This window comes from Canis aureus, chromosome 29 (assembly GCF_053574225.1).
Source record: "Canis aureus isolate CA01 chromosome 29, VMU_Caureus_v.1.0, whole genome shotgun sequence".
In the NCBI taxonomy this organism is placed as follows: domain Eukaryota; kingdom Metazoa; phylum Chordata; class Mammalia; order Carnivora; family Canidae; genus Canis; species Canis aureus.
The window spans coordinates 34,046,593-34,065,407 of record NC_135639.1 but is presented as its reverse complement, the minus strand read 5'-3'; the positions used below and the strand labels follow the sequence as shown (position 1 = coordinate 34,065,407).

General features: G+C 34.0%; 1 protein-coding gene across 13 annotated transcripts in view; it reads left to right on the top strand.

Moving 5' to 3' along the window:
• Positions 1-18,815, top strand: part of EXOC6 (exocyst complex component 6) — a 224,396-nt gene that overhangs the window by 108,990 nt on the left and 96,591 nt on the right. For all 13 annotated transcript variants that reach the window (XM_077878373.1, XM_077878370.1, XM_077878372.1 and 10 more), the window contains 3 exons: positions 3,455-3,564; positions 11,254-11,365; positions 12,122-12,256. In XM_077878373.1, coding sequence (XP_077734499.1) covers positions 3,455-3,564; positions 11,254-11,365; positions 12,122-12,256 — 357 coding nt within the window. The remainder of the gene's footprint in view (positions 1-3,454; positions 3,565-11,253; positions 11,366-12,121; positions 12,257-18,815) is intronic.

The window sequence follows — 18,815 nt, the reverse complement described above, 5'->3', positions numbered from 1 at the left end:
GGATATTGTATTTTCTGTTGTCACTTTTTTATTTTTTTTCTTTTTACTCTTCTTTATTATTTTCCAACTCTATAATTTAGTTCTTCTCTGCATTTTTATTTCTTCACAATGAAGAAGAAAGATGAGTGAATTTTGAGTGAGTTGTGCAACCTGTGAATGTAAATTTTAATTTTTTGGTATACATTAACTAGGCATATTATGTGTAATAGTCACTAAACTAGACCATGTAATTAAATGCATAGCTTTTAGATTATAGCTAAGATTGCCATTACATATATAATAATAGTTATATTCTAATTATACACAAAAGATCAGAATTTTTTACATGTTGTAGGTTGGTTTTATTTTGTTTTAGTTACAGGTAGTATTTTTATTTAGGGTATAGCATCTGTATAAAGAGCATTGGATTTGGTCCAGGTTCACATGCCAGCTCTGCCTATGGCTTATTATGGGCAGATGACTTACCATATTTGGGCGCTTGTGCCACAGCTGTCAAATGAGAAGGTTAAACTAAATAATCTTTAATGGGGCAGCCCCAATGGCTCAGTGGTTTAGTGCCGCCTTCAGCCTAGGGTGTGATCCTAGAGATCTAGGATTGAGTCCCACATCAGGTTCCCTGCATGGAGCCTGCTTCTCTCTCTCTCTCTCTCTCTCTCCCTCTCTCTCTGTGTCTGTCATGAATATATAAATAAAATCTTTAAAAAAAATCTTTAATGTCTTTTCTAATTACACTAAATTATTCTAAGTAGGTTTATAGTTAGAAGGAAGTTTGACTTTGCTTATAGAATGGTTCCAAAGTATATAGTACCTCTTAGGACTAAGCTCGTTAGGAGTTGTATTCATTGGTTCATATATTATTAAAAAAAGAACTAGAGTTGAAGTAGAAGCTGTGGAAATTAAAATGTGTGAACTTAAAAAGAAGACTCATAAAGTTATTTAGTATTATTGGATAAACTCAATTTTTTTCCTAATTTGACTATAATTTTCAATTAAAACTATTAGAAAAGATGTAAAACTGTCAGATAACTCTAGTTATATTTTCAGTGTAAATTACACATGAACAAATAGTAAGACTGCACATATATGCAGAGATCTGCCTTTTTGTAGATAACTGGGCTAATTTAATTAGAATACTTTTGCTAAACCCAGAACATATTCATATTCTGTCTTTAAATGTCATTAAAATAAATTCTTAAATCTGAAATATCTTTCAAATAGTATTGGGTCCATTATTCTGTAGAACATAAATTGGAGGTAAGTTAGCACTTACATCATTATCAAGTGATTTTAAAGAATGGCAACTTTTTGGTTGGTTTTTTGTAGTACTCCTGATTGATTTCTAAATTTGGAAAGGTTCAACCTACTAGTTTTGGAGAGACACTGCTGTATATGAATTTTTCATCAGCAGCCAGTTGTAAGTTTCCTTGTGCTGGAGATACCTAAGAATACCTTTGTTCATTCACATATTTATGATTCATCTGCTATATAGTAGACACTGTGCTATTTGGTTATTTTTTGATCTCTGCTTTCAAGGAGCTTATAGTCAAGTGAGGGATAAACAGGAAATTACAATTCATAGACGTTGGTACTACTTAAGACGGAGCAAGCAGCATGCAGAAAGACTAATTCTGTAGTATAAAGTGCAAGGTTGATAAAGTATAAGAGATGAAGATCAGGAAACGAAGATGAAGTAGAAAGCGCCAGACTGTAATAGCCTTTATAAACAATGTTAGAGAGTTCAGCCTTTATCCTGAGGGCTACTGAGAAGTTACAACAAGGTTTTAAGCAGTAAAACCATGATCAAATTTGTGCTTTTGAAAGATCTCTCTGGGGGCACCTGGGTGGCTCAGTCAATTAAATGTCAGACTCTTAAGTTCAGCTTAAGTCATGATCTTAGAGTCATGAGATTGAGCCCTGAGATGGGCTTTGGCTGAGCATGGAACCTGCCTAAGATTTTTCTCCTCTTTGGCTCCCACTCTCCCACTCACATGTTCTCTCTCTCTCTCTCTCTCTCTATCTTTCAAGATCAAGCTCTCTATCTCTCTGGCTAATGTGTGGAGATTGGATTGGAGAAGAGTAAGATTAGTGGCTGGGAAACTAGTTAGGGGTTTGTTGCAGTTATCTTGGTGAGAGAGATTGGTGACTTGAGTGGGAGTTATGGTCATGGAATTTTTTTAAAGAGATATTTAGGAAGGGACAACAAGAGGAGTTGATGATTATTTGCATATGAAGGATGATGAAGATAGAAGGGCCATGTATGATAGCCAAGTTCCTGCCTTAAAGAATAGTAGCATTCACTAAGATAGGAAGCACAGGAAGAGCAGATTTAGAAGTAAAGGATGATAATCACTGTTGGATCTACTATGTCCCAAATGTCACAGCCAAATGGTAGGTGTCCAAGTAGTGGTTAGTTGTATAGATTTGGACTTCAGGAGAGTTAGTCTGGAGTTGTAGATTTGGGAGATAATGGTACTTGGAAGATGATTGAAGTCATGAGGTTAGATGAGATCATCCAAGGAGAATATGTGTGGTAAGAAAAGAAGACATGGGATAGAACTCTAAGTCATGGCAATAGTTTTAAGGGATGGCTAGAGGAAGAGATACAGAGAAGGTAGAGAAATAAGAGGAAAATCAGTGTGGGGAATGGGTACCAAGGAAGGAGAGATCATTTAAGAAGCAGGAGGGAACTGTGTCAGATACTTCAGATAAATTAGGTAACATGAGAGCTGGAAAAGTCTACGGGATTTAACATCTACGAGATCATTAGACATCTTGGTGAGTGAGGGTACTTCCACTGGTTAAGCTAGGTTGCAACAAACATGAAGATGGAAGTATAGATTAGAATTCATTAAGTATAAATGGGGCTTTGGGTAAAAATCTTAGAGAGAATTTACCTTTTGGAGACTGAGAATTTGCTAATAGATGTTGGCTGATAAAACAGTTTAGCCAAAAGGCACTCTATAAATCATTGGCCACACTGCAGTTAAGGTACCATAGGAATTATGGGATGAAATGGGTATGTTATTAAATTGGTGTCAAGCCTTCTGAAGGGGAATGAGGGGAGTCTTTAGAATTAATTGACGATACTGAGCCAGGAAGATGGCCCATAACTTTCATGGCCAACCTGACTCTTGTGTTATGAATGCAAATCAACAGGCAGCTAGGCATCTTCTGCAGGATACTTATCAGAACATACAGTGGTACTAGTATATGCATTTTCTGCTTCTTAGAAGTGTGATAATATGATTTAGGAAATAGGTCAATTGCCACTTTATTTTCTTCAGAAATATTTTGATTTGCTTTAAAATCTCAAACATAAGTTAATAGTAAGACTTTGAGATGTAGTTATTTCCTATTCAAATGTGAAAGCAATTTAATTTTTACATTTTTAGGTAATTAGAATATTTTTTTCTAAAATTTCAAAAACAATATTAACTTGTTTTTCTTTCTACAGCAACCTTTCCCAAAGAAATTTCCCATGTCTCAGTCAGTGCCTCATATTTACATTCAAGTTAAAGAATTTATTTATGCTAGCCTTAAATTTTCAGAGTCACTTCACCGGAGGTAAGTTTACTAATAAGAAATATATCTTTATCATAGCTATTTTTATGAAACATTAACACTTGTTTATCAGGCCTTGATTCTTTAATGGATTATTATCTCATTGGAGAGGCTTACATATTTAGCAACATTGGGGTTAAATTGCTGTAAATTTGATGTTAGATTTTTTTTTTTTTTTTTACTTTCTATAATGTAAATCTTAAAACATAAAAATAGAGATAGGAAACTCCTGTGTTTTCAGCATCTGTAACAATAATAAACATTTTGCCATATTAATTTTTTTGCTGAAGTATTTTATTTTTAAAAAATACTTTATTTGAGAGAGAGAGTACCTGTGTGCACCCAAGGGGCAGAAGGAGAGAGAGAGAATCTCAAGCAGACTCTTGTGTTCAGCACAGAGCTCCACATGGGGCTCCCATCTCATCATGACCCTGAGGTCATGACCTCAGCTGAAACCAAGAGTCCTACATAACTGACTGAGCCATCCAGGCACCCCTTTGCTAAATATTTTAAAGCAAATTCTAGAAATAATGATATTTTAGTCCCAGAAACAGTATGTGTTTCTAAAAAAAAAAAAGACATTTCATTATTTAATCATCATAGTTAACAAAATTTACACTATTCCATAATATCAGTTCCCTACTCCATATTCACTATTTTCTTGATTGTCTTCAAACTGTCTTTTTACCATTGGTATATTGGTTTGCTAATAACAGTTTGCTACTGTTACTCTTTTTAGAATTTTTTAATTAAGTTTTTAATTTTGACTCCAGTATAGTTAATATACAGTGTTATATTAGTTTCAGGTATACAATGTAGTTCTATACATTACTCAGTGCTCATTATGGTAAGTGTACTCTTTAATCCCCTTCACCTGTTTCACTCATCCCCCTGTCTGGTAACCATCAATTTGTTCTCTCTTTCTCTTTTTTTTCCTTTGCTCATTTGTTTTGTTTCTTAAATTCTACATAAGAGTAAAATTATTTGGCATTTGTCATTCTCTGATAGACTTATTTTCATTTAGGATTATATTCTGTAGCTCCTTCCATATTGCTGCAAATGGCAAGATTTCATTCTTTTTATAGCTGAATAATATTCTGTGTGTGTGTGTGTTGTGTGTGTGTGTGTGTGTGTGTGTGTATACATACCACATCATCTTTATTCATTTATCTTGGACATTTGGGCTTCTGTAGTTGGTATATTTGAATCAGGGTCCAAATAAGGTTTATTAAATTTGTTTTCCAATATTCCTTATTTTTTCTTTTTCTTTAGTTGTTTAGATCTTATTTATTTTAGTTTTTCTGTTGCTCAGATTACCAGTAACTAAACAATATCCCTACTTTACTTGTCAAAAGAAGCTGATATTCTTAATAGTTTTGTTTTCCCTTAATTAGGTTTAAAGTGAGGATTAAAAAAAAATCAGTTGGGATCCCTGGGTGGCTCAGCGGTTAAGCGCCTGCCTTCAGCCCAGGGCGTGATCCTGGAGACCCAAGATCAAATCCCACGTCAGGCTCACTGCATGGAGCCTGCTTCTCCCTCTGCCTGTGTCTCCTCTGCCTCTCTCTCTCTCTCTCCCTCTCTCACGAATAAATAAATAAAATCTTTAAAAAAATAAAAATAAAAAAAATCAGTGGACTTAAAGGATGTTGTAGCAAATTGTATCATACTCCATAATGGAGAGCAGTACAGCAGTTATTGGTGGCTGTAGTGAACTCGATTTTATTTTATTTTTTTAAAAGATTTTACTTATTTATTCATGAGAGACACACAGAGAGAGGCAGAGACATAGGCAGAGAGAAGCAGGCTCCCCTCAGAGAGCCCGATGTGGGACTTGATCCCTGAACTCCAGGATCAGGCCCTGAGCCGAAAGCAGAGCTTAACCACTGAGCCATCCAGGCATCCCCTGAACTTGATTTTAGATGAGAGAATACCATTTATTTGGTGTGATAAAAGTACTAGCTTATATTTATGGAGTTCAGAAATGTGGTATCTCAGTTTTACTGACAAGGAAACTGAAGCTCAGAGTCTCCATCATCCAGAATGACCCACCTGGTTAGTTTGATAGCTGGGATGACAGAGTAGGTCTTCTGACTCCCCTATCAGTGAAAGTGTTTGGCATATAAGGAACAATCAGTTAATATTAGAAAAACATTAATCTTTATGCCTTCTTGTTCCAGCTATTGAGATGGACCCTGCATTACAGTCACAGGATATATTTCTAATCATGAATACACTCTGGAGAAGAGAGTGGTGAAACTGGCTTTCATAGCCTCCCTCTCTGAATTTTATTTTTCTGAATTTGTATACTGAGTAGCAATAAATACCTTTCACTGTGAAACTTCTGAATTTTAAGTCATAAGAAAGGCATGCAGGCAGTTCAGATATAAGTCATTTATTTTTCAAGCTGAAACTGAACAATGACAGTTTTATTATTTATTTTATTTTTTATTTTATTTTATTTTATTTTATTTTATTTTATTTATTTTATTTTAATCGGTGTCTCTTATCATAAGCTACCATATTTTGGATTTAAAGAGCAAATAAAGAAGAAGAAATGTGTTTTCTGCCAGAGTAAAGAGTGATCTGATTTTAGGTCTTACACTGCTTTTTCCTTGCAAATAGAGGTGCTTTAAAAGATTTCTTAATTTTTGTTCCTGAATAATATATGAGTTGGAGAGGAAAGGAAAAGAAAGGAGGATAAATACCTAATGCATGGCATTTGCTGTGCTATGTGTTTCTCACAAGCCAGTAGTCCCCAGACCAACAACATTACATCTCATGCAAATTGTTAGAAATGCTCCCTCAGACCTACTGAATTAGAAACTCTGAGGGTGGGGCCATGGGTTTTACCAAGTCCTCTGGGTAAGTCTAATGTACTCTACACCTGAAGAAACACTGCATTAAACTCTTTAAGCTTCATTGTACTCTACCACCTCTTATACCAATGTCTCTAAAGATATATTTCAAAGACATTAGCTTTTTCTTCAATTGTAAAATTCTCTAGAGACACTGTATTCTATTGCACAATAGGATATACACCATATAATCTAGCATTTGAAAACCAATGTATATATAGGAATATTAACTGAAAATTAGTAACAAATTACTACAGTGTTGGTTTTCAGTAGTGGAACGCAAATGGTCTGAGAGCTACTAGTAATTTATGCCTATCTTGTTTTTCATTTAACACTCTAAATTTTTGATTTTGACAGAGGCAATATATTACAGTGGTTAAGAATATAAATTTCAAACTTGGTCCTTAGTTTGAGTCTTGATGGTGACACTGACTAGTTCTATCTAGTAGGACTTTGGACAAGTTACTTAATTTGTTTAAATTGCAGTTTCCTTGTCTGTAAAGTAAGTGAAATAATTCATAGTGTGGTTGTAAGAATAAAATAAGGGAGTGCAAGTATAATAAAGCACTCAGGGGCAGCCCCGGTGGCCCAGCAGTTTAGCGCTGCCTTCGGCCTGGGGTGTGATCCTGGAGACCTAGGATCAAGTCGGCTCCCTGCATGGAGCCTGCTTCTCCCTCTGCCTGTGTCTCTGCCTCTCTCTCTCTCTCTCTCTCTCTCTCTCTATCATGAATAAATAAATAAAATCTTAAAAAAAAAAAAAAGCACTCAGTATAGTGCCTGGCGTATGGTAAACACATAGTTACTTCAGAGAAGATGGAATACTACAATATAAGTATTGGAGCTTAGAGTGTTTATAGTTTAAGCATCAGGGAATTGTTGAAGAATTTGTAAGGGAATGACATTACTAGGTTATATTCTACAGAGTTTACTCTGATCTCAGTGTAGATGATAGATTGGAGGGGGATAAAAAGGAATAGTGATGTTGAACTGGTTAAGACAGTGGTTTAAGAAGGGAGATGAAGAAAGACTGAAATAGGACCAGTGGTGACAGAGAGGAAGAGACATAAACAAGTATTTAGGAACCTGATAGTACCTTCTGCTTGTGAATAATTAGAAGAAATTGTTAAGGGAAGGTAACAGTTTGACTTACGTTTGGGTGGACTTGAATTTCTTTATATACTCTCAAATAGATTCTGGTTATATTTAGTCATCTTTGAAAACAATGCATGCATTCATCTGTTCTAAACGTGCACATGAAAGGGAGAAACAAGAAGTATCTCTTTAATAGTCATCCTACAACTTGGCTCAAATGTTCTATTTGAGGATTATTCTTGAAGCTGCTGTCTCAACTCTATAATATTGAGTTCCCCTCATCTTTTACTTTAATGTAGATTACTTTAACATTTTTAAAATTGGTAGTATATTACAATTTGCGTGTCCTAACACATACTTTTTATTACCTAATCTAAAGGTTGATTATTGAAAAATAAGACTGATATCTAATTTTTTTTTAAAAGATTTTATTTATTTATTGAGACAGAGAGAGAGGCAGAGGGAGAAACAGGCTCCATGCAGGGAGCCCGACGTGGGACTTGATCCCAGGTTCCCAGGATCATACCCCAGGCTGCAGGCGGCGCCAAACCGCTGTGCCACCGGGGCTGCCCAAGACTGATATCTAATTAATGTATTATTAAACTATAGAAAGTATAGCAACTTAGCAGTTTAGAATTAACTTTTGTTTTATTTACAGAGGAGAGACATTGGCTATCTAATTGTTATCTGATTTTTTTGTTGCATTTATAGCACCAAAGATAAAAGTCATCAGTTAAAATATTATGTATGATTTCCCCTAAAGTCCCTAATGGCTTACTAGAACTAGAATTGGGACCTCAGTTCTGACTCTTTTTGTATGTTAACTCCTAGCCTTCTAGGAAGTCAGTGTTGTGGCCTAAAGCTATAGCAGAGAAGATTGTCAATTTTTTTCCTCTCTTTGATAAAAATATTTGTCACTCTTGTTAGTTCAATATCTAATCATTCTTTTTTTTTTTTAAGATTATTTATTTATTTATTTATTTATTTATTTATTTATGATAGGCATAGAGGGAGAGAGAGAGAGAGAGAGGCAGAGACACAGGAGGAGGGAGAAGCAGGCTCCATGCCAGGAGCCCGATGTGGGACTCGATCCCAGGACTCCAGGATCGTGCCCTGGGCCAAAGGCAGGCACTAAACCGCTGAGCCACCCAGGGATCCCCAATATCTAGTCATTCTAATGAACTCTCTATGACCATAAGTTCCTCATTCAACAAGGCTTATGTTTATACTTTTGAAATTATATTTTATTAAAAACATTGGCTATTTTCATTTTGTTAATAAGAGAATCAGTAGTTCAGACTGCAGAGACAGACACAGCATAGTTATTTTAAAAATATGTAAATATAAATTTATTCTTGATCATCAGGTTTCTGACACATATTTTTATTTAAAAAAAATTAGATCTGTGACCTGAAATTGAGCTATTTGAGTACCTTTGTTTTTTTTTTTTTTTATTTGTTATTAAAAAGTTCTGGAAAAAATCACTTTCTGGGTTTTAAAGCTCTTTTATTATGTTTAAACTATTTTGGAGTTTGATTTTTAGAACCAGAAGATGCTTCAGAGCTTTTTTAGTACAAATGTTTGGGTTTCTTTTTATATATGAATAAAAGTAGGACTGGAGAATGAAATGACTTCATGAAGAGACTTCAAAGTCTCAACTATTTGGTTGCAGAGGAAACATCTGGACCTAATATGATCTATAAGAAATTTTCAGTTTGCCTAAGAGTTTAAGCTATAAAATATTTTAAGAGATTTATTGTAATTAAGATTTAATTACTCTGAAATGTTTTTTAAAATGTGGGAAAAGTACAAGTTATAGGCTCAAAGGACAAGGAGTTAAGGAAAAAAATCGCTCAGTTGAGATAAAAACCTGATGGGGGAAATACTGATTATTGTCAGGTACATCTTGTTAGCACAAAAAGGACTTAAGTGCTGATAGGTTTTTTTCCTCTACTATTTCTTATTCAAGAAAAAAAGTATGCATTGACTTAGCATTCAAGGAAGTTCAGGGAAATTAAGCAACAGGCATTATCTATGCATGACTTTTCATCTGAGAAGTATGCTATTCAGGGTGTCTTTAAGCATAATTTGAGTGTGTCAAAAAAGAAACCAGAGGAGTAGGCAACCACTTCTTTTTTAACAGAGTGAGTATGCTGATTGTTCTAGGACAGTGTTGATATGATTAGAAAGAGTTTTCTGTCTCAAAGTTGATGTCCAGTAACCCTGAAACCCTACTGCTGTGTCTGGGAAGTCTTGATTTTAGTTGTAAAGAATCAAGAAAATATTCTTTTAGGTCTGTCAGAATTAAGGTTAACAGATACTGAAAATAGTGCCTCCATTAAAATGGAGAACATTGGAGTAGTAGTGAGAAGTACCTGTGTTTTGTCAAATCTTGCTCTATTTGCATTTTTTAAAGATTGCATTTATTTATTTGAGAGAGAAGAGAGTGTGGGCATGAACAGCGTAGAGAGGGAGAACCAGACTCTCCGCTGAGCAGGGAGCCCAACGCAAGGCTCCACTTGAGGACCTCAGGATCATGACCTGAGCCGAAGGCAGACGCTTAACTGAGCCACCCAAGTGCCCTGCTGTATCTGCATTTAAAAAATAAATATAAACTAGTAAATATTTGTGCTTCATAGATTATTAAGAGTAATGTTTTAATAAAAGAAAAAGGATGCCAAAATTTTAGTCTATGTTTAAAGCAGTTGATTTGCAGCTGAAGTAATTCCACCTCCTCACCCCACACCAGGTACATTTTACATTTGGCAATGTCTGGAGACATTTTGGGCTGTCACAACTAGGGGGAACAGTGCTACTTGTATCTATTGGGTAGAGGCCAGGAATGCTGCTAAATATCCTTCAGAACATAGGACAGCCTCACAACAAAGAATTATCTTGCCTAAAATATTAATAGTGCTGAGACTGAGAAAACAGTCCAAGGACAGCTTAGTTCTTTTGATAATGAAGCTATATTATATATATATATATGTGTATATATATATATATACACATATATATATATATGAAGTAATTGTTTACTTAAATTGAAGGCCTAGTGGTTAGGAGAACATAAAAGCTTGTTAGTGCTTGCCTAGTAATCTTTAGGATGTTAATAAATATCAGAGGTTTATTTTTTTCTCTTTTTCTTTGCACCAAGTTAAAACTAATGTAAGGTAATTATGTTTATTTCTTTGAACCTTTTTAAAAAATGTCAACGGACATAGATAGCTTAGTTACATTAAAGTTAAATCTAGTAATGGCTCACATCAATTTGCATTTAAAAAATAATTTTAGCTATTTTGTATTTTTTGATTGATTATAGTTGTATTTTTATTGTATTGAATATAGTTGTATTTTTTATTTGTTGATTGCCAGACTTTACATGTATAGTTGTATAGTGTCTTTGGAAGTATCCATAGTGGAGTCATAATTTAAAAATAACTTTATTTCAAAAAATAAAAATAAATAAAAATAACTTTATTTCCTTATACTAAGTACTGCATGGTCTTACTGTAATAGTTAATGGCATACATTTAAATTATGCCATAAATAAACATTCTGCTTTATTGAAAATGTCCTTTTTGTGACAGAATTGAATTTGGGGATTTAATAAATCTGGGTAATTTATTTAAAGATATAAAAGAATGAGGTGGAGCAAGTTATTTCGCTAAACTGTGTTAAATCATTTAGGAAGCTAACTGTTACCTTTGTGGAAAGCGAAATAATAATCAACCTTTATTTTTAGCTCAACAGAAATAGATGATATGCTTAGAAAATCTACAAATCTGCTGCTGACCAGAACTTTGAGTAGCTGTTTACTGAACCTTATTAGAAAACCTCATATAGGTTTGACAGAGGTAGGTTAAAAAAAATACTTAATAGCTAAATCTTTCATTATATGAAAAAAACTTTATGAATTAAGTTATTGCTAAACATCATCCTATAACACTAGCTTTCTTTTTTAAAATTTATTTTATTTTTAAAGATTTATTTATTTATTTTAGAGAGAGAGAGAGAGGAGTGCACATATATGGGGAGAGGGACAGAGGAAAAGAGAGAATCTGAAGCAGGTTCCCTGCTGAGCGCAGAGCCACCACTGGAGGCTTGATCTCAGAACCCTGAGATCGTGACTTGAGCCAAAATCAAGAGTCAGATGCTTAACTGACTGAGCCGTCCAGGCATCCCGTGTATTTTAAATTTATTAGTAGAAGTGGATTTGTTTTGTCAGTGTAAATTCAAGCCATGTAAGGAAAAGGGTTTACTTGGAGAATAGTTAATAGTTGAAGATATTAGAACATATATGTAGATTTTTTTGATAGCCACACTTTACATGAAAAGTGAAAATACTCCAATTTTTGCTTGGTAAGTGTATAATATTGGAAAAGTACTTTTAAGAGTTATTTTAAATTAATTGGCAGTTAGACTCATATTTTTTTTGAATGATAGCATTCCATAGTATTTGCAGCCAGGTTTTGAAATCACATAATCCCTTGTATCCTATAAAGCTGTAATTATGCAGAAATGGTACAGTTGCTGAAAGTAATAATTTATTTTCAAAAACCAAATGATTTGGTGTACATGTCATTTTACCAGATATATTTTGTATTTTCTAGCTAGTGCAGATCATCATAAACACAACACACCTGGAACAAGCTTGCAAATACCTTGAGGACTTTATAACTAACATTACAAACATTTCTCAAGAGACTGTTCATACCACGAGACTTTATGGGCTTTCTACTTTTAAGGTATGTAAAAATCTGACCAAAAAGTTTTATTTCCATTACTGTAAGCAAACTTAAAAATTAAAGACAATTTTTACTGTGTAACTTGATTCCATTATATTCTGACAGTTGAAAATTAGAGGTGATCATTTTCAACAGCAAGCAGATAAATATCAGTTCTCTTTTGGCACTTTAGACATCTTTACTAAATTGAAAAAAATATATTGATTTTCTACAGCTCTATTACATTTTGTTCTTTTTTTTTTTTAAGATTTTTATTTATTTATTCATGAGAGACACAGAGGGAGAGGCAGAGACATAGGCAGAGGGAGAAGCAGGCTCCATGCAGGGAGCCCAATGCGGAATTCGATCCCAGGTCTCTGGGATCATGCCCTGAGCCTAAGGCAGATGCTCAACCTCTGAGCCACCCAGGTGTCCCTTGTTCATGTTTTGAAGACTTAAGAGTATTGCTAAATCGGCCTAACTGGATTTGCATTAATATCTCACAGTTCCATAAATAATTTTATATGTAATGTGTGCACATGTGTATTTAGAAATTAAAAATATAAGATGAATTAGGTAAGACTGGCTTTATATCCTTTATTAACTCTGATCTGAAGAAAAATAAATATTACCTTAGTACATGTTACTGAAGTCCTCTTTTCTGACTGGAAAGATTTTTGTTTATATAATACTGTGGAGTATCCCAAAAGATTAATGGTTGTTTTAAGCAGAATGGAAGATTAAATATTTTATTAATTTGTTTTATGAACTATTTTATAACTTCATTGATTTGGGATCATGTAGATGAGACCCTGGCATAATCTAGTAATAGAAATCAGTTTTCATTGAATTGTTTATTAAATTAATATAAATCACTTACTGTTATCTTTTTTTTTTAACTTACTGCTATCTTTAAAATAGGTTGGCTAGTTTAACCTCACAGTCTTTTCAAAGTTTTTTATTGAAGAGTTCTCATGTTTTTACTGTTGCTATATTATAAATTACTCAACTTGTCTCCTGTAATTACAGTACAATTAGTTACATTTAAAAAATGAAGTATACTTGTATTTAGAAATAATTAATGTTAATAGGAACCACACTTCGAAAGTGTGAAGTCCAGAAATAATTCTTGGATCCTAAAATTATCTGGCTGGTCTCCAAATCTTATGTTTTTCTGGTGATTCTTGAGGTTATAGTCATTCTGATACATAAGGCACAAATGCAGCTAATATCTGAGTAAGGAAATAGATAAAGTTAGTTATTAAAACAGAAACTTGACAAAATAGAAATTCATTTATTCAGATGGTATAGTACAATAATTAAGGACAATGTATTTTGAAGTTAGACTGTTGTGTGACTTTGGGCACGTTCTTTAACTGTATTGTTTCCCAGGTTTTTTTCTATAAACTCTGAGTAGTGATGTATTACCTACCTCATACAATTATTATGATATTTAAAGGGGATACTTAGCACAATGTCATTTGTTGTATATCATCTATGCTCTGAGCACTCTATTAGATGCTAAGAATATAAAAATGTATCTCTGTCCTCGAGAAGCTCTTAGGAGAAAAAACTATAAAAAGACCCTTGACAGTATGGTGTGATAAATACCATAACATGGGAGGAAAGTCCACAAGGTTCTGTACATTTTTCTAATCCAAGGACAAATTCTTTCCTTTTATATTAGATTTTGCATAATCTTTCTTTTTTTCATTATTGTTCTGTCCTTATGTCCATGTGTTACTCATACACTGTCAAGAAGAGATATACTAAGAACTGGAGTTATAAGTATATTTAACGGTTAACATTAAATTTAATAAGCTTACTCTGTACTCTCATTAAAACATAAATTGCCTTGACATCTGGTTTATCAAGGGATCTTCAAGCAAATTTTCTTTTCATTTATAAGTCAGAGAACCAAAGACACTGGAACATGATGCTTTTAGATTAAGGGATCTTAGAACTATACTTTCCCAAATCTGCCTCTTGGGAGGGAATACTTGGAAATGTTAGTTCTGGTTCATCATGCGAATGGTCCCATAAGTTATATTTAGTTGAAATACAACTGCCATAGAATACTCCTTGGGTTTTCTCAGGAATCAGGAAATCAAGTGCAGCTTATACAAATAGTAGAGCATCCTTGTTTTTTGTTGTTTTTTGTTTTGTTTTCACAGAGAATTCCAGAAACCCTTTCTGTTTTATGATATGAGAACAAGAGCTGTTTTCATTTCTGCCTTTTGTCTGTTTCAAGAGAAATTTGTCTTAAACTCTGAGAGTTCAACAGTGAGAATTATTAAATCAATGTAAAAGTGAATTATTGAGTGAGATTGGGGCAATTTCCATTCCTAGGGAATAGTCAGGCTGTTGCCTGTTTCACAGAGCTGATTAAAGTACAGTCTTGATTACAGACATTAGCATGGATTGCTTAGTTAACCTCTTAGCCTAATTCTTTCAGTGCAGTGACCCTAGCAAACATATTTCTATTTAGTTGCCTAATGATTATGGAAATAAGCATTTAGCAGTTCTTTGATCCACACCCTCATTTGTTTCCTTTCCAAAAAGCACAGATGCACACACCAAGTGCTTGATTTTTTACCTCATTTACTTACTTTATGAAATATTATATAAACTCTTCTGTTAGTGTGCCTTTCAATTTGCTAAATCTGTAAGTGATACAAAAGAGGTTAAGTAACTAGTTTCTGCCCTCAAGCAGTACCTCAGCTTTTTAAAATTAACCTGGACCCACACTGAGAACTACTTTAAGACTTCTGAATGAAAAGATTTGCATCAGAATGGAGGGGGAAAATGGGAATACCATTACCTTTTTAATCTATATAGTAGAGAAGTGGCCCAGTTCTTTTTCTTTGACATCAGAACTCTACCTTTGCTTCAGGGAGTTTTTCCAACCTGCCTAGCAGTGATTCCAGCTGTAAGTGCCTAGATGGAATATGCTTCTGATTGTATTTCTAATTTGCCTTTTGAAAATCTGTTGATGACTGTATAGCAAAGTTTTTTTAGAACTTTAAAGTGACAGTGGTAAGTTTTTAATTAAGAGCTTGAAATTCTCTTCCTATGCAGCAACGATATGGTACATGGACTTAAAAAAATTTTTTTAATTAGGTGTAACATACATATATAAACACACATAATTTATAAATGTAAAAATTATAAATATATATAGCTTATTAATTATTAAGAGGTAAACACAGACTTATAGTTTCATTCTGGCATGCAAAGAGCTTGGAAGTTGTCACTCTGTCCTGACATGTAAAAAACTGAAAAATCACCCTTTCTTTGATCTGTCAGAGAAGTGAGATTACAGGGCATACTGCTGGCCCCCAAGTTGGAGACAGGCAGGAAAATACAGAGAACCACAACCTAATGGAACAGAAACTTCTACAGGAATCAGTATTGGGGTAGGAAAACCTGAACTGTATTGATGAATTGCTGGAGGCTCAATGTGGACAAGTCAGGGAGTTAAAACTCCAGGGTGGGGCACACACTTTTGTGAGTTGTCCCTCCTGAAGCTCTACCAGCTTCTTCCAGTGAAGACTGAAGAATAATGTTGTGCTTCCAGCAGTGGGGAAGGAAAAGGAACCATTTTGAAATACACCAGAGCATGCTGTTCTTTAAGTATTCTTTTCTTCTTAATAAGACATAACCTCAAAAGAAACTATGTACCAGTGCCTGAACTATAGGGGTTTTATCAGAACCTAACTAAATTGGGGGAAGAGAAATACAGAACTCTAGCTGCTGTAGCCATCCCACCAAAGGGGTGGAAATGAGAAACAGTTATGAAGTTTACAGCTAAGGGCCAAAGCTTACCCAAAGACTGTGATCCAGTCAACTATACTTAAATAATAAAAATTAAAAAGAAAAATAAACCCCAAAACCTGTGACCTTAATCATGACTATAGAACACTTCCTCTCCCCTCACACCTTACCACCACATTACTCAAGTCCTATTTACTGCAGTTCTTTTCACCTAGTACATCATGTCTGGCTGTCAAGAAAAAAATTTTATGGAAGACTAAAAGACAGAAAGCACAGTTTGAAGAGGTAGAGTAAGTATCAGATTCAGATATTCAGAGATATTGGAATTATAAGATGAGGAATTTTTTAAAATTATGATTAATATGCTAAAATGAATAATGTAGACAATATGAAAGAACAGGTGGGTAATGTAAGCACTGAGACGGAAAGTCTAAGAATAAAAAAGAAAGGCTAAAGATCAAAAGCAATATAATAGAAATGAAGAATGCCTTTGATGCATTCATTAGTAGAGTAGACACAGTTGAGGAAAGAATCTCTGAGCCTGGGGATATGTTAATAGAAACTTCCAAAACAGGCAAAGAGAAAAAAAATGCTGAAAAAAATTAAACAGAATATCTAAGATTATGGGACATCTACAAAAGGTAAACATAAGCACAATGGGAATATTAGAAGAAGAAAAAAGAGAAATGGACAGAAGCAATATTTGATGCAGTATTGACTGAGAATTTCCTCAAATTAATGTCAGACACTAAACCATGGATCCAGAAAGCTTAGAGAACACCAAGCAGGATAAATACCAAAATAATTATGCCTAGGCTTATCATATTCAGACTGCACAAAATTAAAGAGTCCTGAAAGAAGCCAGGAGGCAAAATAAGAGTTACCTAGAGTTAACAAAAATAAGAATTACATCTGACTTCTCTTTGTAAAACATGCAAGCAAGAAGAGAATGGAGTGAAATATTTAAAGTGTTGAGAGAAAAACACTCACCAACCTAGAATTTTATGTCCTGTGAAATTATCCTTCAAAGGTAAAGGAGAAAGACTTTCTCAAATAAACAAAAATTAAGAACATTTGTGGCCAGTAGCCATACCTTGGAAAAAATGCTAAAATAACTTATTCAGAGAGAAAGAAAATGATTTAGGTCAGGAACTTAAATCTACATATTGAAAGGAAGAATATGAGAGAAAGTGTAAATGAAGGTAACTTTAATTTTTTTTATTCTTAATTGCTGTCTTAGATATGTTTGTTCAAAGTGATAATAGTGTATTCATGTTGTATGCTTTGTGTGTATGTGTATGCTTATGTATGTTTATGTGTAAGAGAGATGAATGATAGCAATGATACAAGGGAAGGGAAGAATTAGGATTATTTTGTTATTATAAGGTACTCTTACTACCCATAAAATGGTATAGTGTTATTTGAAAGTGGACTTGGCATAATTATAAACATATTGGAACCTCTAGGGGAATCACTAAAAATTAAAAAAAAAAAAAGCATAACTGATATGCTAAGGAAAGAAATGGAATCATACAAATATTCAGTATCACAAAAGGCAAAAAAATAGTGAAACAAAGTAGGAACAAAGAACAAGTAGAACAAATAGAACACAGTAACAAATATGGCAGATACTAATCAGTATCAGTAATCACTGTAAATAAATATCAATAGCCTAAAAATACTAAATACTAAAAATACTAATTGAAAGAGATTATCAGAATGGATCAATAAAACAAGACCCAACTACATGTTTTTTTTACAAAACCCACTTTAAATGTAAAAACACATGTAGATTAAAACTAAATTGTTGGAGAAAGACTGTGTTAACACTAATGAAAAAGTGGGTGGTTATATTAATACAGAGCAGACTTCAGAGCAAAGAAAGTTATTAGGGATAAAGAGAGACATTATATAATTATAAAGGGGTCAATTCTCCAAGAAGACATAAGAATCCATAGTATACATCTGCCTGGCAACAGGTCAAAATATATGAAACAAAAACTGATAGAACGTTGAGGAGAAATGAGTAAGTCCATTGTTAAAGTTGGAGACTTCAACACTCCTCTGTCAGAAATGGACAGATCCAGCAAACAGAAAATCAGTAAGGACACAGTTGAACTTAATAACATCATCGATTACCTGGATATCATTTAACAACAGCAGAATATTACATTCTTCTCAAGCTCACATGGAACATTCACCAAGACAGCCATATTCTAGCCCATGAAACATACTTAACAAATTTATTTTATTTTTAAAAAAAATATTTTATTTATTCCTGAGAGAGAGAGAGAGAGAGAGAGAGAGGCAGAGGCACAGGCAGAGGGAGAAGCAGGCTCCACGCAATGAGCCCGACGTGGGACTCGATCCCAGGTTTCCAGGATCAGGCCCTGGGCTGAAGGCAGTGCTAAACCTCTGAGCCACCAAGGCTGCCCCACCTTAACAAATTTAAAAGAATAGAAATCTGATACAGTATATGCTCTCAGACCACTGTGGAATTAAATAAATCAGTAACAGAAGGATAAGCTGGAAAATCCCCAAATACTTAGAATTAAACAGCACATTTCTAAATAACATGTTGGTCAAGTTAGAAAGGGAGAGTAAGGGATTATTAACAGTTCTATGCCCATAGATTTGATAACCTAGATGAAATGAACCGGTTTCTTGAAAGACACAATCTGCTAAAACTCATGCAATAAGAAATAGACAATCTGAATAGATCTATATTTATTAAAGAAATTTAATCTGATTAATAATCTTCCAAAACAGAAAGAACACCAGGCCTAGATGGGTTTAGTGATGAATT